The sequence below is a fragment of the Fimicolochytrium jonesii genome, assembly GCF_025526975.1.
Source record: "Fimicolochytrium jonesii strain JEL569 chromosome Unknown EV422scaffold_32, whole genome shotgun sequence".
NCBI lineage: Eukaryota > Fungi > Chytridiomycota > Chytridiomycetes > Spizellomycetales > Powellomycetaceae > Fimicolochytrium > Fimicolochytrium jonesii.
In genome coordinates, this window is record NW_026515699.1 from 60,720 (window position 1) to 79,954 (window position 19,235).

Here is a 19,235-nt window from a genome sequence, read left to right on the forward strand (position 1 = left end):
GATCCTCCCACCTACCCAGGACGTGCAGATCTGTATCTAGCCAGATGCCATGGAATTGCGCCTATAAACCACTGCGATCGCACCACTAAGACACTGCGATCTACATTAGACGATGATAAGTTTCTCATTCTAGCGGATCCAAAAATAAAAAAACTCCAAAACGCAAAACACAAAGCGATACAGCGGGGACAAATCTCAGGGGCTCTAAAGGATCCAAGGCACCCGCATGTGAGAGCGGAAGTAACCTCGGGACCGGGGCTTCCCCAATAGGAAATTCCAGATAGCTTTTTTTTCAGAACCGATCACTTGCGTCGTGGTAAGCGTGAAGAGACCCGACACCCGGCGTAAGTCTTTCCTTGCCCTGCGACATGGGCCGAGGCTGAACTCCACGAGGAGGGCGAGGGGGGACGGCGACGGAAAACACAGCGACAGTAGCGGACCCTCAATCACTATCCACGTCCCCGCCCATCGACCGGCCCGTATTCCCCACCCTCGACGTCCTCGACTTCGCATCACTCTCACTAATCAACCGTTTCGTCCCCGCCGCGACACCCACAACGCACGCGGCCAACTCCTTCGCAGCCGCCTCACTCAACACAAACTCCAGCGTCCCGTCCTGGGTCACCACTCTCAGCGTCGTCAACGCGGCCGGGTCCGCTTTCCCCTTCTCCGCGGCCTCGACGGTGCTCAGTTTACTCGTGCTCATGTTATCGGTGGACGACGCCCCGGTTCCGTCGAGGGAGGTGGCGTTATTGCGCACGATAGCGTGTTCGGTGCGATAGACCTCTGTCTTGCTACTCCCGCCCTCGCTTTCAGGCGGGTAGTCCACGCAGAGGTACCCCGTGACGGCAGTAACGTTCGCCGTGCGCCAGCGTGCGACCCAGTTCCAGTTGAGCATCTTGGACGTCCCGCCGGAGATCTGGAGGGTGGGGACGTTGTGCAGCTGGACGCCCGCGACTTTGCGGACTTCTTTATGGGTGGTGGTGGTGCTCAGTTTGGTGCCGCCGATGGTTGTGGGGCCGACTTTGCCCCCCGCACCGCCGATGCCGGTGGAGAGCATGTTGCGGGAGCTGGTGTTGGCGGTTACGGCGCGTTGTTGGAGCGCGCGCGGTTTGTCGATCGGGTTGAGGAGGATGAGGAATTTGGGCCCGTAGACGCAGGATTCGGTTACTGCAGTGCCGATGAGGACGGCGAGGCAGCGAAGGAGGTGGGCGAAGCTGGCGAATGTCTGCAAATGCGATGAATGTTAGCGGTAGATCACACAAACACATGTCCAGATCCCATCCTCTGAAATAGTAGGACAGCATTACCGTAGTATAAACCAACGGCAAAAACAAAGCACAAACCGCCACAATGTTATAGACCGAGATCCCAATCCACTTTGTCTCATTGAACGTCGACACGACATGACGGGTCTTGTAGCTGAGCAAGGTGGTCAGGAAGAGCAGGATCCCGTTGAACACAATCGAGACGACCGTCATCGTGCGCTGAACTTTTGCGTTAGGGGACACGCAGACTTGCACTGTCTCGAGGTCGTTGACGTTGATGGTGGTGGGGACCGGCGTGCTGACGCCGACCCAGATGCCGGAGATGATGATTTCGACCAGGACGACTCTGCCGGAGGTGGAGGGAGGGTGATGAGTTTCACGACGGTTTGAGCAGGAAAAGGCTTATTTGAGAACTCACAATCCAGCGAAGCCCATGAGGTACATATCCGAGATGGCCCGTTCCATCATTTTGGGATTGTTGAAGATCTGCATCGAGCGATTAGGAACTATATCAGAGCAACGGTCGGCAAAGGGATGCGCATCATACCTTGTACACACGCCAAGTCTTCGCCATCAAATTCGCAAACACGAGCCCAAACCCAATATTGAAAATAAACGGCTGAGCGACACAAGTCCACTTCTTCAAAGTCCCCGTATACAAGAACGGCGTGATATCCAAAAGCAGCAATCCAACCAAAATCAACACCAACGATTTCCAACTCGCGCGTTTGATCACGGATTTATTACGGCATGTGTACACCGCCGCCATCGACCCGACGTTGGTGGCGAGGAGGATGGCAGCGAGGACCGTGAAGAGCAAGCCTTCGGATGATTTCCAGGCTGGGTTGAGTTGGGTTAAGGGAGGGAAATCTGTTGGGATTTGCGTGGATCCGCCGGCGAAGAGGAGGCCGGTGGTGTTGACTTTGGCTGTGTCTCCGACGAATTCGACGGCGGTTGGGTAGGAGATTGTGGCGGCGTACTTGGAGCCGTAGAGTTGGGGGAGGATCTGGACTGAGAGGGGGCGATCGAGGGTTTCAGCGGGACATTGAACCAGTCTGATCAGTTCAAAGTCAATCTGGAGAATGGAGCACCTGCTACTCACTCGTTTTGTAAGCGTAATCCCCGTTGGGCAGGAAGTAATACGGCCCGCTCAGCCCAGTCCTGTTCGTGTTGAAGATGGTGAGATCGGCCGGCGGTGAAGCCCTTATGTTACCAGGGGGAGGCACCAAGGATGCTGCAGTGTCGCCAGTGCGTGCGAAATACTGACGATAGACGGGATAGCGTTCTGATTAGTTCAGCTCAGAGAACATGTTCGAAGACCACGACGAATCATCCACTTACGTCGTGGTATCCCCAGAGAATCGCCATCGTACAATCCCAGTATCGGCTAGAAGGAGCAGAATGCGGAAAGCGTTAGTTTGTCATCTTATGGTATCTGGCCCATGGTTTCCATACTTCTTCTGGAAATAAACCGAAATCGAACTTACTCATTGGCGATATATTCCCTCCCGATATCACGCGTCGCATTTTCGGCTTTTGAAACGAGTGCGTATTGGGCCTTGAAAGTAGCGTAGATTTCGGTGGTGTAATCTGGGTCTGCGGTGGCTTCCATCAAAACTCCCGCATTATTGGCAACGTCCTCTCCCAGGATTCCAGCTACCGAGTCACTCATTCCCCAATCGCCGTACGGAAAGTCGATGATCCCTAATGTATCGACGGAGCGTCATTGGGCTGTGACTTTTCGACAAAGCGTATGACCCTGCCACGTTACCATTGGAAGTGACCCACACATAATCGGGGCCAGTGAGTCCAAGCTCGCGCGCTCTGATCCACATGGGGGTAAACTCATCCTCATAGGCTGATAGCATGGGATGTCACCGAAGCAGCGGTGAGTGGAGACTCGCACATTCTTGACTCACCTGCGACGACGATGATTTTGACTTTCGAAGCGATGATGGACTGAATACAGCTCTCCATATCGCCCATTTGTCCGTCGCCGTTGAATCCTTGATTGACTCGCATTTCAATGCCATGTTTCTGGACGGCCGTAATGATTCCCGGGCCGAAAGTGGTTCCAATACCCCCCGCAGCTGCACTGCGTTGCACACGGCGTTTGGTGTGAGAACAACCGATATCATCGACGATGTACAGTCTCTATGAGATCTCACCTGTATATATATGCAATTTTCTTCCATCCCATCACATTGACAAAGTCAATCAACCGAGCGCCAAAGACTCTCGTGGAGACCTGCATACGGAACACATTCCTGTATGGCGAACAGCATCAGTATGGAAGCGGAAGTGGTTCGAGTGCAAGTGTGAGCAAGACGTACGGATATTCGACCCGATTGTTTAGATCGGCTGTTCCGGCATCGGTGACACATTGAGGAATCTTGTGGCTATAGGGAGGTGCCGAGAATAAGTTTGAAAATCCATGGATGGTAGCGCTTCTAGAAATGATTCCCACGTACAATGCTGTGATCAGGCCCGCATACGGAGCCTGGATGCTTGATTGTGCTGTGCATAACGTTCATGAGCGGCCCGGGCCCGTCTTGGAAAGAAATGAAACCCAAGCTCCCTGACTCACGTCCAATCACTGCAAAGACACCCTCGTTCACTGCTTCGACCGCGGCATATATGGCCCCCGCTTTGTCGGTGGTGACGAGGGAATCCTTCAAGACAAGATTGATATGGGTGTTTGGCAGGAGGTCCGTAAGGCTGTTGGCATACCTAGAAGGAAGCCCATAAGGTGAACCATGATTCCGATAGTGAAACGGGGTCGACATCTTTTTTGGGGAGCCTGAAACTTACTGGACAGCAGCCTGGGCCGTCCGACGAGCAATTGCCACGTCACCATCAGGATTATTCACCCCGGGCATGATCAATCCTAGCTTGATCTCCGTCGGGGCTGCGACGGTGTTGCCCGCCATGTTGATGAGCCATAATGCAGCAGCGACGGCGATTGCCACCGGAGAGCTGGTGATGCGAGTCATCTTTGTCGATGGAATGCCGATGCGAAATCCACCCGGTGATATACGCTTCCCTCGAAGTCCCGCAACAACACAAGTAGAGCGAACTAAGAGTCTGAACAGGCGAAAATAGTCGCAGGGGAAAAGTGGCGGTGTCCGGGAAAACACGGACTTCCAATCCACTCTTAACGAATTTACTGTCCAGGGCGCTTTTCGCTCTCGGCGCTTTATATATGACAGCCTCGACGTTGTTGGCTACCGCTGGAATACCGTTGGCTTCGAATGCGCCCTCATGAAGCAGTTGACTATTCGGTTCCTTGAAGCTTACGCTTACTCTGATCCGTGGCGCCTGCACCGGTCGAAGATCGCTCTCACCGACAAGCTTAATCCTCACGCCGATAAGCATCCTCAGCACGATGGACTGTCCTCGCGATGGACGTGGATCTGGGGTTCCACCCCAATGGATATCCAGGTAGCAGTGTTCTGGAACCGTTCTCGTCGGTAACTGTACTGTATAAGGCGATGTTTGTGTTAGGCAAACTGACCGAATGGGATGCCTCGCATAGTCCTTAGTCGAGATCTTGATTGTCGTGCTGTCGTTATCCTGTCAAAATGCGGAGCTCAGAATTGCTATTTGTCACGGGTTGTCGTCTTTGACCGACGCCCTCAATTACAATGGGAATCTCGCCCATGGCGTTCGGTAGAGGGCAGACCTGACAGCAATGCCATTACGTCTGTGACGACTGGCTTTCAGAGCGTTTGCGAGGCGGAAAGTAACCGGGGTTGCGCGGGGAGTTCTGACCCATCCTTTTTCGGAGGTACACCTTGCGAGGGAGGGGTTGGGGAGCGAGAATTCTTCCAGCGGGAGTCGTTGCTGAGCATTTCACCCGCACAGTGGTGCCGCAGGAATGTGGAATCCTTGCAGGAGCCAGGAACTCACTACGGTTTCGGAATGGGAATAGAGGCATGTCCCGGCTTGGAGGTTTAGCGGTTGGGCAAGCCACCCAGGTAAGAGCTTCACAATGGACTTGGACTTGCAGTTCCTCCTATCGACAACAACACAGACGTAACCAAGCACTGCTCCAGCCCGCCCATTTTAAAGATAGGGCAGAACACATGGGACCAGACGGCGGTCTGTCCTCTCAAACAAAAAGGCGTTTGAGCATGCGTTGCGAAACCTGCCCTGAAGCAACGCGTCGGGAAACGAGGTCCCGTTCATCAACGTCCATGAACGACTGACTACCTGCCGTTGTTTTTAGGTCCAAACGAAACCTTCCTACTATGGACTGTGTACATGTACTGGTAGGAAAAGAATGTCGTCTCTTCCTACATCTTCTGCAGGCAGTTGTCAATCGACGTCGTGAAAACCACCAGCAAGAGGCGGGTCAGTGCTCTGCTCATAGCCCATCGCGCCGCCCTGTCCTTCCAACCACTGGGTGTGCTTGGCTTTCGTCATTGGGTGCCAAGTACGAGAAAATGCATTCAACCATCTTCGAGACGCCAATAAGCGCAACATGTGAAAATCACATTATATGTAGTCATGCATTAGAAGGCCATCGCTCGTATTTGGGGATTTCATGGCAGCGTGATATGTTGTGGGTTCGTCTGCGTCTTGTACAGTGGCGACAGAGGCTTCAGCTTGGTATGGGGTACCATCTTCTTCGAAGCCAGTGAAGGCGGAGAGGGCAGCTGCGTTCTTGATGACTTCGCATGGTTCCCTGGTAGGATCATCGAAGGCTTTCCACTTGACTAAATATTCTTCCCTTTTTTTCTTCTTCGTTTTTGTGATGTGGATGGCCGGGTGCCACGCCTTCCGCGCGGAATTATCCTGCCTCGGCACAAAGGTTATCCCAGAGCTGTCCCAAAAGAGTTTGGTGCCGGAAGAATGTTGGTGCGTTGGTGAAGCTCGGGGAGGGATACTGTTTTTCTTTCGTTGTATGTCGCCATGCGACAGCCAAAGAACTTCCGAATCAGGCGCCTATCAAATATCATATGCGCGGGCAATCAGATCGCGCAAAAACCGCATCAACGACGCTACTTTCGGCAGTATGGAGACACTTACGCTCCTTTGTGTATTAGCAAACGGAGTTCCATCCTTCCGGACTCTCCCAAACCTTTCATTTACCGAGTTGAAGATCAGCAAGCCCCTGGGGTTTTCGCCGCGCGCCCGGCAAACTGGACAGATTTCTTGCTGCTACGATATCATTTGGCCGGTACGGAGCTTCCTGCGTTTGACCGGTCGTTGTCCGCACACACCTGTGATTATTGATCAGCGGTCGAATCCAACTTCGAACGTGAGGATCACCTACTCACCCATGATGCTGTGCCTGCCCTTTCGACGGACGCTGCTTTTCAATCATCAAAGCGAACACCGATTTATATGTCGCTTAATTGCGTTCGGCGGTCATTTATCCCTCACAAGGGTTTCCTGATACCCTGACCGCCGCAATCGTGGTTTTGAGGCTCGATGCCGCTTCCGCCTCGAGCGTCGCTGTCCTCGGCCTATCATATTCCCAGATCTGAACACGACTAGTGCAAAGCTCAGTACGTGGGGTTATGTGGTGTGTGTCCATAGTGCATAGTGCATCGGGCCGTCTCGCAGGAGAGCCACAGGAAGTCATCCTAGTCGGAGGAAGCTGACTTCTTCGCCAAGACCCCTGTATGTCTTCCCTTCCAGCGCAGGCGCCTTCTTCCTCCGGGTCCGTGTACAATACGTTCCCACCAAGCGTGCGAGTCGGCGTATAAACAACTGTCTTTCTCCAGAGTGAGTGTTCTCGTCCCTCTCATTGGTTTTCGCGCGCGTGGGTTCGATGGGCATTTCGGGCTCTGTTTCGGGCTCACCGTCACCCACGGCACTCATGAGACTCAGACTAATCACTTCTGAGAGGCTTTGGAAGCTGGAACGTACGGCACTTCAATTACTGACAAAAGTAGATTCACCCCCCATCCAGTCGAAAACAGCAGCTGCTCTTAGCGCTTCTGGGACGTCATACAATATCATAAGGAGCCACTTCTCCTCCCTCCCTCCCCGCGCAAGAGTGCATCGTGGCCTTTTCCGAAATTGGAAGCCCGTGACGTACTGTACACTACCGACACACCGAACCCGCCGCCGACCTCACAGAAGGAACCGAGCCTGGAGTCCGGTCACCGTTCTAACCAAACAAGTTCAGTGGGAGGGTAGCCAGCGGTAGGCCAACGTCGACTAGGGCACGAACAACGTCAGCAGCACGGATTGGTGCCCATCAACCACCGAGGCCGGTCGACGTGTTACGCAGGCACATTATCGCAGCATGTACAGACCGCACATCCCACGGTCCATACCCGGGCTATTGGATGGAGGGGGACGGGAAGGCGGCGCACACCCGCCAGAGCCCTTCAAATGCCAGTTGTTGGATGGTAAGGCTAGACTGGTGTCTTTCCGCCCCTGGAGTTTGTTCTCCAGAATAAGGGTGGGACTGACCGCCGACTCCTCTCCCTTGTACATACAGGCTTTGCGATTCTGGTGCAGATTCTGATGGCGAGCATTGCCCTGAGTTCTCTGATAAGTACTGTATGCTGGAGTGCTGCTGGGGAAATGTGAGCTGCTGGACGGTATTCTGACGCTATTCTTTTTCGACGCGTAGTAAAGCGGAATAGAGAGACGCCGCAGCGGCCTTTCAAAATATGGTGAGCATACGATGTACGCTATATGGAAGTAATATGGCCTAGAGATGTGGCATGGAGCTTTGTGGGGCCGGCCGGCACAATTGCGCCGAGCGAAGCGAGGGGCAATGTTGCTTGAGGACACACGAGTCCCGAGGATTGCCATCAACCATCACCAACAACCAGCGGTCCATCATCCACCAACAAAAGTCAAAGCACTTATCATTTTTGCACGATAGGGCATTGGATACGAGCAAACAGGCGGTAGCGGCTGGCTTGGTGCATTTTGCGAACATTGCGATAGCATCGTTCACGGGAGGCGAATCGGAGAACTCGGATAATCCGTGTGTTTGGTACTTCTTGCATGTGAGTACGGCAGGGAGCGCTGTCTGTGGTTTCATATCGTTGAAGTCCTAACGCGAGCTCACGAACAAGCCCTACGTTTCATTACGCAGATCCTCCTCGACACAACCCTCGGCGTCGGCATCCTCGCCCTCTTCCTCCGCCTCCTTCACCAACTAGCCGACAAATTTCACATGTCCGACATGCGTTCGGGCTACTACGGCTACCCGCCCCGGATTCGCGCTTGGGCAAAACAACTCCTCCTCTTCCTCATCGCCTGGTTCTTCGTCAAACTCACCGTCGTCGCCATCCTCACCCTCTTCCCCTTTCTCGCCACCGTCGCCGGCTGGATCCTCAACCCGCTCGTGTCGGGAGACACAGACCCGAGGCTGCAGGTCTTGGTCGTCATGCTCATTTTCCCTCTGTGTATGAATGTCGTGCAGGCTTGGTTGATTGATATGGTCATCAAGGGCAAACATCCGCACCCGCATCACCACCTCAACCGTCGCAGCAGTTCACGGAGAAATCTGGCGGGAAGCTATCGACGTGTAGGCGATCAGGCGTCGACGGACGATTTAGGCGGCGGGGGCGGGTTGGCGGATTCCACAGTCGACATCCACGATTCGGACTCGGATAACGCGAACATGGAGGACTCTGCGAATCCATATTTACACGACGACGAGGATGATGACGATAGCGGAGGGGATCCATTACACACCTACCACACAGCATCCGACTCTGAATCCCTCCTCGACGACATCGACGAGCATCTCGGTGCCGATGCGGTGCGGATGTCGGCTACCACAGACTCCCCGAAGGGTTCGGCTGCGGGGTCGGGGAGGAGCGGGAGGAGCGGGACGACGAGCCCGGCGTTGGGGCGGAATGTGACGGAGCGCGCGGGGAGGAGCTCGCCTTTGGGAATGGGTGGTGGGAATTGAATTGCCCCGCTGCTAGCAATTGAGCTCAAATCTTCAGTCTTGCACACCTCGACCGCGCTGTACTCACATTTGATGGAACTGGCGAAACTTTTGGAGCGGTTATGCCTTCATGGATTGCGTCGCCTATGAGCGTTTCGGCTTTTGTACCTCACTACTACTGTGCCCCTCATGTATGTATTTAAGACACTCTCCGTCACTCCTCCCCACGTGAGGAGCTGTTTTTGGACCTACTGTAAACACTTGAGAGACGCAAGGCAGGTGAAGACCTCCAGGATCTGGAGGGAGCGGCAAACGAACATATGTCTGGCATCTGACGGTCAGACGCCTTGATAAGAGCCATCGGCGATGAACGGCGCCGAGGTCTGAAATGCACGGATGGGCGCATCCCAACTCCGCTGAGCAATCGATTGAAGTTGCGACGGCCATCGTCCGCGTGTATCATACACCGTTGGCCAGCTTTTGCCCCAATTCGCGGATGGGCAAGTCATAATCTGCTAGTTGACCATTATGCAATTCCTGTTTCATGAGCTCAAAATAATAGGCGCTAAGCATGCCCCCCACCATCAGCGTTACAGCGGTCGCATCACCAACCTCCGGCATTATCTTTATCTGCGAGCTCTTTCTCACACTCTACGAAGCGACGGTCAGTCCTCCCTGCGTCCCCACTTCCAGCCTGCCTCGAATTTCACCTAAGCAAACACCGACAGAAGCCGCGCTGTCGAAATGGCTTGCACACAAACTCCGAAAGGGGCTAGGGTTAGGGTTACGGTTATTGCACACAAAAACGTTGGCATGCCTTAATCCTTCCCGAACCCCAACCTCTCCGCCCCGCCCACTTTTTGGCTCCAAATTTAAGCAGCCCATAACCGGTGCCCGCCTCCTCATATCAGTCCAAAGTTTTACTGCCTGTTACGGACCCACGTCGCTTTCAAGCCCACCATCGTAATCGAACCGAGTCCAACGCGCCCGATGTTATTTTTCTCGATCATACAAAGGGAATGAATGAGGCGGGGATCGCAGGAATACTATGTAAATCCTCGTATGAACAAATGGGGCGGGCGGGGAAGGTGAAACAGTATACTCTCAATCTATCTATGCGAGCTTGACCAGAAACCGGGAGTGCGTGCGTTACTCTCGAGGATGAGTATCGCATCCCCGTATCCCCATCCGAGGTACCCTCTGCCACTCGGTCTCCAACGCTGATATCGTCACAGAAAGCCGCTTTCGCCGCGTATACAGCGGTGCGAGCAGTGTGTGAACGAGCATTGCCCCAATTGGAAGTGTCGGGAAATATTCCTTCCAATGCTCTTAACATCGGAAGGTCCGTAAGCCTCGTGATTCGAAGGATCGTCTTGGACAGGGTGCAGCGAGGCAGTGGCGGCAAGGTCCGGCAGAGAGTGCACGGTACCGAGGGTTCTTCATATTCCGCCGTACTGAGAGCAAGCGCTAGCTGCAGTCCAAAATCCCCGTCTGCCCCCGCCGCCGACACCCTCATCGCCATCTCCATCATCAAGAGATCTTCGTCCTCCTCTTCTTCCACACTTGTACCAGCAGCAGGTTTGGATGCTTCCGTTGTGGTAGTGGATGGCACGCTGATGCCGAGGCTTGGGAAACCCGGTTTGGCGGTCATATCGGCAGCGATGCCAGTGGACGAGCTGCTTGCTGCCGTGGCTCCAAATGTGAATGGTGGAGGAGCGGATGTGGCGACCGCGGCTGCGGCCTCGGCGGCGGCTTGCTCGCCTTCTTTGTGGATGTTGATGGAAGAAAGTGTTTGGGCGGCTCGAGCGATGTGGCCGCGTGGGAAGGTGTTGCGTGGGTCTCGGCGTTGTCCTCGACTTGTTCATCTTCGTCCCTGTGGTCTGCGTCGTCGGTTGCTATCGCTTCTTCTTGACTGTTCACGCTCCATTGCGCTCCATTCACTAACGTGCTTCTGTGGAGGATGCATGGACCCTGGCCAGGGCGAGACGAAGATGTGATCTTTGGGCCGGATGGTGAAACACCGCACCACCACAGCAATCCTTCAGCGGCGTCGCTTCAATCAACGGTGGAGGGCTGGTGGGAGGGGAGTGGGAGAGGGGCGGAGTGATTCCGGGCGAGTCGGCGGGGTTCGGCGGTTGATGGTGCCGTTGTCGGGCGGCGGACGGCGCTGGCGGCGGGAGATGGGGTTGGCGGTGGGAAGCACCCCAATGACGAGGGCGGCGATGTCGATCGGCGCTCCGCTGAGGGGAGCCACCCCCGTGGAGAGGACGGATGAGGGCGAGGTCTCCCCATCCCCCCCCCACAAATGTTTTTCCCCAAATGAGAGGGGGTCGTCGAGCCGTCCGCCGTGACTTGCGCGTGATGGTTACGCGTCCTTCCATGGCTTGTCCCCCCCTACCAACGCGGAAGACCAACTCATCGCCCTCATCGAGGATGGGTCCCCCCCCCCCGCGGAAGACCAACTCATCGCCCTCATCGAGGATGGGTCCCCCCCCCCGCGGAAGACCAACTCATCGCCCTCATCGAGGATCGGTCCCCAACCCCCCCCCCCCCCCCCCCCCCAGCTCGTCCCCCTCGTCCCCCTCGTCCATAACCGTTCTGGGGACCGCTCCCCTCAGAAGCAGGGTCAGCGTGAACAGATCCTCCGACGACGTGTGCGCCACCACCAGCCTCGGTCGATCCGTCAAGCCGTCCGACATCGCCCCGAAATCCACCGCACCCGGAGGCCACGCGAATGATCCTTCGTCCGCGACCGGACGCACGCGCATCCCCTCCCATTCCCGGTGGAGAGGAAGGATGAGGGCGCGGTCTCGTGGGTGGTGGTTGTAAGCATGCTGCGCCAGATAGTGGTGGTGGTGGTTTCGGCCATGATGGTAGTAGAGGGTAGATTTTGTGGTGTGTGTGTGTGTATGGAAGTGGCAGGGTCTGTGTGTGAAGGAAGTGAGAATGGGTTTGAGCGACTCGTTCATATATCCGCGTCCAAGATCAATACTCGTTGCAACTCTCACCACGCAATCTAACCATACCTGGAAATACTGAGACTTTGCACATCCGGTTAGTGGGCCTGGTGATACCGCCGGATGAGGACTGTGCGGTCGGCGTCTCCCAGGCATGTACAGGGGCAGCGCCGGCCGCTTTTTCGGTCTTGGGAGTGCTTGAAGGACCCTGCTTGGGACCAGCACTGCTACTGGGCGGAAGACGACGTTTCCCACACATGCCGAGCAGCATCATCCATGGTACCAGCCTCTTCCCGAGGAAGAGAGAGAAAGGCGTTCCGCGCCAGGTGCAGGCCCTTGGGGTTTCCTCGACCGGTCGTTGTTCATCTTCGCCGTCGGTCGCTACTTGCGTCTGGAATGCGCGGGGATCCGGCAACGCGACGAGGACTCCCGCGACTCGGATGGGGCCAGGCACGGGGCGGAGGGGTGTACTCTCTGGGCCGTGGACCTGATGGATGCGGACGACGGAAAATTGAGCTCACTGAAGTACAATCGCTGAACGTTCAATTGACCGACAAAGACTTACGCATAAGTGGTCCGTTTTCCACCAGCGCCCGACGCGCCCGAGGTCCTGCTGCGACCTGGGGCGGTGGGTCGACGTAGTCCTCCTCGTTTTCCTCATCGTCGCTCTTCGCCACGATGGTCAACCATGCGGTTGCGTTGGGCCGGGCCGTTGTGCCCGTGAATGCCATGTAGTTATGTTCATGGCGCCCATCTAGAGTTATCCAGTGGGCGTAGCCCCGGCCCCTCGCGTGCAGGATTAGGCGGTTGGTAAACCGGCAGGAATTGGCGGCGGTCACTTCCGCTAGTCGCTGCTTCCGATCCATTTCCCACCTGATGCGGATCGTCGTTCCCACCGTCGTGACGACGTGAGAGGGGTAGAACCCGTTGTTGGTCATTCTGATTTCAATCCCGTTGAACACCTCCTCCTCGTCCTCCTCGTCTACACGGAAGGTGCTTTCGGCAGCGGTGGTGGCTACGGTTGGGGGACGCGGACGCCAGGCCATGATTGCGATGGTTCAGAGATTTGCAGAAAGGAAGGTTGTAGGGAAGGTTGCTCGTTACGCGCACACAAAACGAAAGCGCAACAAATGCTGCTTTGCACTTTATATACGGGCTAGGCGAGACGAGATTTTCAGGCCGGGCGATGACCGGCATCCTCGAGACTCGGTAATCCCATCCTATGCCCATATCATCCATGTCATTCATGCATAAGCCCACGGAATTCCGTGCTTGCCAAAACCTTCGAAAAGAAGGTCAGATCTTTCAGAAGGTCGGATCTCTGGAACTTTTGCTTGGCTAAGCGCGACGCGTTATGCTGACTTCACGCGACGCGCTTGCTGACTTCACGCTCGACACACCCCTTCCACTGGCGCCAGGTATTGTTCTCATCCTTCCTCGACATCCCCCCTCCATGATGATGCCTATCGGTCCTTAGTTTATGTTTCAATTCGACAGTCAGATTTCCATTGTCGGTACCAGATCTAAGTTGGTTGTAAAGTGTGCACCAGAGCATTGCATGGCTCGCCACACCCAAAAACAGGTCGGGTCTGCTACTGTCGTAAAGCTCAAGTATCCCCAGCTCAATCCCAAACTTTGGAACCACAGCTCAATGCACCTAACCAATACTTTTCCCGAAGTTACGGATCTATTTTGCCAATTCCCTTATCGTCATTGGTCCACCAACTACAGGCTGTTGACCTTGGAGGCCTGCTGCGGTTATGAGTGGGTAGAATCTTGTGTCCCGTACGATCAGCGACCGAGGCGCATCGGTTCGCAGGTCCGCCTTTGCCAAACTCCAAGTTCTGTCCGCCGAACGCGCGCTGGTAGATCTTGCCTTCCTCCATAGCGAGAAGGGCACTCCGTAGTCATTGAGCTCGATCACGGTCTGCGGGGCTTCGCGAGATATATATATGCAGTGGATGGCGTTTTAGTTGCTTATCAAAGGCGGAGTGGTGGGTGGGTGAATGAGAGAATGGATGAAGGGCTCCGTTGATGATGAATCAACCCAGTTGATGAAAGAAACGAGATCTGGAAGAACTGACTGTGAATGCCCAGGCGAGGGGCATGCCACTGATATTGGAAACTGAATGAACGTTTCCTGAGTCTCTGTGAAACCTCTCTCGTGTGGAAGAAACTGAGGTTTCAAGTTCTTGAACTTTGTGGGGTGAATTGCGAAGGACAATGCTGTCAAATCCCTGTCAAACCAACGCTGTTGTGCTGAAGACGCGTTAGGGGCAGTCCCGTTCTTCTAGTTGCCACATTGCTTACATGGAACATGTAAACAAGCTCACAAGTCCAAGATTGTGTGCTGTGGAGTCTGGCTGCAATGCCGAGACAATCCTCTGTGATTTCGGATGGCGCCTTTTGACACATCCTCAATAGGCCCTTCTTAAGGTTTGCAAACTGGGGTTATGAACGGTGCGCCGAATCCTGGGCGGGCAGTGTAACATGACAGGTTTTACGGTCTTTCTGAGGGCCCTGGAATATAAGCACTGCTTAATGCAGCGAGCCTCCGCGTGTCTTGTAGTTTGTCGAGTACGCATTTGAATCGGTCGCCTGGCTGTTGTGCTCGATCCCATCTACTGTGGTCACCCACCATACATGCCATACTGCCCATAGACAGGTACACATAATGGAGCATCTCTTCGCAAAACCGTTTCGGCAGCATCTAGCAGATCGCCGGCTGAGGGAAAGACGTGGTTGCGAGGCCGGTCATACAACTCTCAAAAGTCTTACATCCACTGGTCCGGTTGCATCCCCGTTTGAAATCTTTCCAAAGCAAAATGACAGTGGAACACAGTACTAATAAATGCGCTACAATCTTAGGCCGCAATGACCGCCAAGCGTTTTGCCGCGGCACTGGGTGGATAGGGGCGAAAGAGGGTCTTTGACTCGAATCCAGACTTCGACAGCTGTCAAGATGCCGTTCGACAGCTCTAGACGTAGATTTTAAAGCACCACACATCAAGACCTTCGAATCCATGGAGGAAGTCAGCTAGACACTTGGAAGTTTGGCCAACGAACATGAAATTGCTTCCACCCAAGAAGCAAGAAGGCGATTATCATTACTCACTCTGCAGCACTCCTAAAGTGAAGAGGAACAGCCGCCATTCCTGGAAATCGCTGCGGACGTGCAATGGTTCAAGCTCCACGAGGCACGATTCTTACAAAAATCTCCGAACTTCAACAAAGCTCACACATCCGAGTTTCGGCTATTGGAACAGGATCTGGCCGTCCGTTGACATCACCGAAAAACGCAGCTGGTGATTGCACTGCTGCCGATCGGTCAATGGTGCATATAGTGTAAAGTCACTATTCGCCCTTTTTGACATCTGCACCCCTTGCCCTGCGCACAATGCCAGCGGAAGGCAGGTTTCCTGCGATAACGAGCTCTAACCCCACCGTTCAAAGGAGAATGGTTGTCCGTATTTGATGGTCGCTCCATACATTGCACATGCTACCGGATGCATGAGGATTCCGGAGGACTTGTGATGGAAAATTCATTTGAAGTCAGGCAATGGTGCCCAGTGATGGCATATAGGTCTCTGCTCGAAGTTATGATCGCCGACCCGATTTCCTATGCAGATTGATACCTGTAAGAGTCCACTTGTAGCAAGACCTCATCCAGGACAACTGGTGGCTACTCCGTCCCTGTAATCGAGTCAAACAATGTTCCATGACAAAGGTGAACAATGATGGAGTCTCCGTCGTTTTCATGTGGTCGCACGCGTATCAGGTACGTAAGCTGGCAAGATTGCGTACGTAGCAAGCAACGCGTGCTGTTGGCGTAATGTCAGTGATATCCTTTTCTCTCCATCATCCCATTCCATTTCCTTTCCACACCTCAAACATTTTCAAACCTCTTCAAACCTCCATCGAAATGACCGAATCTCACGCCTATCAGTATTTGGCGCCCGACGAACATCACAACATCATAACCTGGCTCCATCAACCTGCGGACAAAGAGGTTGCGACAGAGATTACGAGCGAGAGAGAAAGCGATGAAGTTGAGCAGGCCCGGGAGATGGTTTCGATCCGGGTTTCCGAAGCAAGAAGGAAAGATATTGGATCAGCCGAGAAGGGTCTGAGGAGTTGGCACGCATGAGAATGAGGAGGTTGAAGTCTTTGGCTCGAAACCTGCCAAGTAAGAGACCTTTAAGCTTAAGTTTCATTGGCAATGCGTATTGCATCTTCGTCAATGGCACTGGACAGGAGCCACTGAGTGACTTTGCTCTGAACTTTTTTTCTTGATTACCCAGGTTCCGGCTTTCGGAAAGAGGTGCGCAAAGAAGTCACGGTCCGCCACGAACGAGCGAACCGTGAAAAGGAACTGCGAATAGCCGCCAAAAGCGGGACAGGGCCGAAGAAAGTGAGGAAACGTATTGGCCCGAAGAAAGCACAACGTAACAGAAACCGGGAAGCCGCCCTTGCCGCCGCTGCTGCCAAAAGGTTGAACATAAATATGACGTACAGCGCTTCGGAAACCGATGCTGGCGGACCCAACTCACATATCGCTCCCTATTCATTCTTGTACAGCACCGACCCCGGCCCGCACGACACGATCACCGAAACCATCCAAGGCGTCAACGTCGCGATCCAAATCGAGTCCATCCCCACGCAATCAGTCGAATAGCACAACGGTCGCGATCCCATCGGTCGCCTCTACAAGAAGGGCGAGCGTCCCGACCCCATCGTCGTCATCAAGTACTGTCCCGCGGTCGGCGATTCCAAGCGTGCCCTCGACGAGTACGTCCCCGAGATCTTCATGGGCGGTCGCAACACCATCTGGACCTACAACGTCTGCGAACATCTTTCGTGCTTGTGTCGGCTTGCCGCCCCAGAACGATATGATGCCTCGAGCACAAGGCCATCTAGATTCTGTTGGATTTGCGGATCTCCTTTTCGTGCTTTCTTTCCCTCGTCGTTTCGAGCTTGTTCCGTTGGATGGTAGTTTCGTCCTCCCTGTTCCGTTGGTACTTCGAGTTGTTCTAATATTTGTCTGATGTACTGAGATTTGAATCAAATTGGGTGCGACCGTTAAGGATATGTTTTTGAATAGGCGGGAGGATTTTGCCAACATTCAAATGACTGGAACATTTACTGGTCCCGCCCCGGTGCACTGGGAACTTTGTTCATCTGTTAGTTCCTCCTTGCGTTTCACTGAATATGAATCAAAGTAGTCCGGCAATACATATGTTAGCCCATCGAGCTTCTGGAAGTGGGTGGGTTGTTGAATATGCTCAAGTGAACGATGGAAATATGGTTGGGAAGGGAAACTTGATGTGAACATGTACACATATACGCCGTTAAAACTGCATTGATGCTTGAAAAAACGATTTGCGGCTCACACTCCACATGAAGGGCATTGCGATAGAGCCATTTTCCGCTCATCTATTGCTGGCGCTGGGAGCTACCGCCGCCTTCGCAGTCTCAATCTATGATTCCAACCTGTATGTCTCCTTGCACCACGCCCGCCATCTCTACGGTTGGACAACTTCCCTGGCTAGTCAGTAATCTGGCTTACGACGCTATTATCGGAATGCCTTTCTGGCGTTTCTTCAACTACGCTGAACAATTCTCGATGACCAACCTACCTATCTTTCGTTGGACCAATTACGGCCCTATACCAAATGCACCGAAGTCCGTCACTATAAAATGTGAAAGAACTTCGAGAAATTGGGAAGATGTCGAATACATCCCAAAACACGATCCCAAAACACGCCATACTGTCACGTTGGATGAAGGAGGCGCCGATGGGAAGCTCTACATGTATCGTCCAGGGACCGTTACAGGAGTGGGGCCCCGTTTGAGTCCAATGGTGCTGGATGGTGGATCAAAATTTTGGCTGGACTGGGCTACGTCGAAACATTATGGTGAGGATCATTTGGCAAGTTGATGCGAAACGATTCAGCTATGATGTTTGTATGAAGATTGCTCATCGGATTGTATATATTCGTCTCGATGCTTCCGTCTTCGTCTTCTTCCTCTTCCAGCATAGATCAATCATGTTGTTGTCTCCTGCTGCCGCAAGTTCGACGAGCTCCGTCGCTGCTCAGCAAGAGTCGTGCTGACCATCACGGCGACGCAAATCTCGTGTGCATCCCAGAAAGAGCATTTTGAATGATATGCCTGACTGTCAACCGCGGATACTCGTCTAACCCTTGTGCGGTATGCTCTAAATACGGATGCGTGGCTTGACTTGCGCTTTTGATGTCACACTCAGCATGAATACAACCGTGTCACCGGCTGCTCCAACCTCTCGAATCGAAGCTCTCCAATTCCACTCCACGCCGGCCATCGAAGCTCTCCACTCCACCCCAGGCCGGCCGGGGGTCGACCAGACCCGGCTTGGAGTCTGTTCGAGTTCCGGAGATTCCGTTAATGTCAGATCCCAACGGAGGTGACAGCCTCATGAAGCGACCTTCCATCATGCATCCATTGACCTTCTAGGACCTTCTAGGCAACTAGGATCTTCCATCAACATCCACGAAGGAGGCCAGCAAGCCGCCGTCGCAGCAGCTACCACAGTCGTCCGCCGTGCTTCAGCCCCCCCACAGGAAGACTGGTTCAATCCCGCTGCAGCTCAACAGTACCCCGCCCACGTCCCGCCCATGGCGTCACACTCGGGCGACAATCAGTAATAGACAGATATTGTATTCAGTGAAGCGATTATAGAAACGCACAAGTAAAAAGAGTTAAGGAGCACCGGAGAAGAAAAGTACAAAACAATGACCGTCATCATCACAAACATCGCGAACATTCATATTTATATTTTTCTGCCTTTATTTGGGGGCGGAACTCACGGTACATCTCCTGAAAGATGCCATCTACATCCCCACGTATGGGGGTGAGTTCCCGTAGACGGATGGGCTGCCAATGCCCACACCAAGGCCAGCCGACATTGCGTATGACAAAGAAGGGGAGCAACGTGCCCTATTTTCTCATCAGAGAACACCGAGGCATAAACCCCCTCGGCTATCTCCTTCAATGTCCGCAATGCCGTCCAACCTGCTCAAAGAAGGGATGTCACTGTTCCTTGTGACACGAGCCGAGGAGTGTGCCCCTCGGCCATCACCTTCAATGCCTTTGTGCCAACTG

General features: G+C 53.9%; 4 protein-coding genes across 4 annotated transcripts; 1 reads left to right on the forward strand and 3 right to left on the reverse strand.

The window, feature by feature from the left end:
• Positions 1-42: 42 nt before the first annotated feature.
• Positions 43-4,523, reverse strand: EV422DRAFT_622990 (periplasmic binding protein-like I). Its single transcript, XM_053074200.1, has 14 exons — positions 4,080-4,523; positions 3,856-3,998; positions 3,740-3,785; positions 3,602-3,667; positions 3,437-3,535; positions 3,188-3,363; positions 3,040-3,126; positions 2,756-2,972; positions 2,610-2,655; positions 2,371-2,530; positions 1,816-2,279; positions 1,687-1,754; positions 1,311-1,614; positions 43-1,228 (listed from the first exon to the last, which is right to left on the reverse strand). The coding sequence occupies exons 1-14, from the start codon at positions 4,259-4,261 to the stop codon at positions 443-445; spliced, it is 2,844 nt and encodes a 947-aa protein (XP_052921884.1). The 5' UTR covers positions 4,262-4,523; the 3' UTR covers positions 43-442.
• Positions 4,524-7,527: 3,004 nt separating this feature from the next.
• On the forward strand, positions 7,528-9,159 carry EV422DRAFT_571219 (vacuolar membrane protein-domain-containing protein; the record flags this gene model as incomplete). The annotated part of the gene is made up of 5 exons (XM_053072972.1): positions 7,528-7,633; positions 7,726-7,782; positions 7,861-7,903; positions 8,119-8,245; positions 8,335-9,159. 5 exons carry the CDS (start codon positions 7,528-7,530, stop codon positions 9,157-9,159), a joined length of 1,158 nt encoding a protein of 385 aa, XP_052921885.1.
• A 743-nt stretch (positions 9,160-9,902) lies between these two features.
• EV422DRAFT_606920 (uncharacterized protein) lies at positions 9,903-13,182 on the reverse strand. Its single transcript, XM_053073806.1, has 5 exons — positions 12,661-13,182; positions 12,165-12,569; positions 11,733-11,972; positions 11,084-11,647; positions 9,903-10,989 (listed from the first exon to the last, which is right to left on the reverse strand). Exons 1-5 carry the CDS (start codon positions 13,139-13,141, stop codon positions 10,145-10,147), a joined length of 2,535 nt encoding a protein of 844 aa, XP_052921886.1. The 5' UTR covers positions 13,142-13,182; the 3' UTR covers positions 9,903-10,144.
• Positions 13,183-15,956: 2,774 nt separating this feature from the next.
• EV422DRAFT_543591 (uncharacterized protein) lies at positions 15,957-17,168 on the reverse strand. The gene is made up of 3 exons (XM_053071331.1): positions 16,674-17,168; positions 16,397-16,586; positions 15,957-16,281 (listed from the first exon to the last, which is right to left on the reverse strand). Exons 1-3 carry the CDS (start codon positions 16,788-16,790, stop codon positions 16,118-16,120), a joined length of 471 nt encoding a protein of 156 aa, XP_052921887.1. The 5' UTR covers positions 16,791-17,168; the 3' UTR covers positions 15,957-16,117.
• Between the last annotated feature and the right edge of the window lie 2,067 nt (positions 17,169-19,235).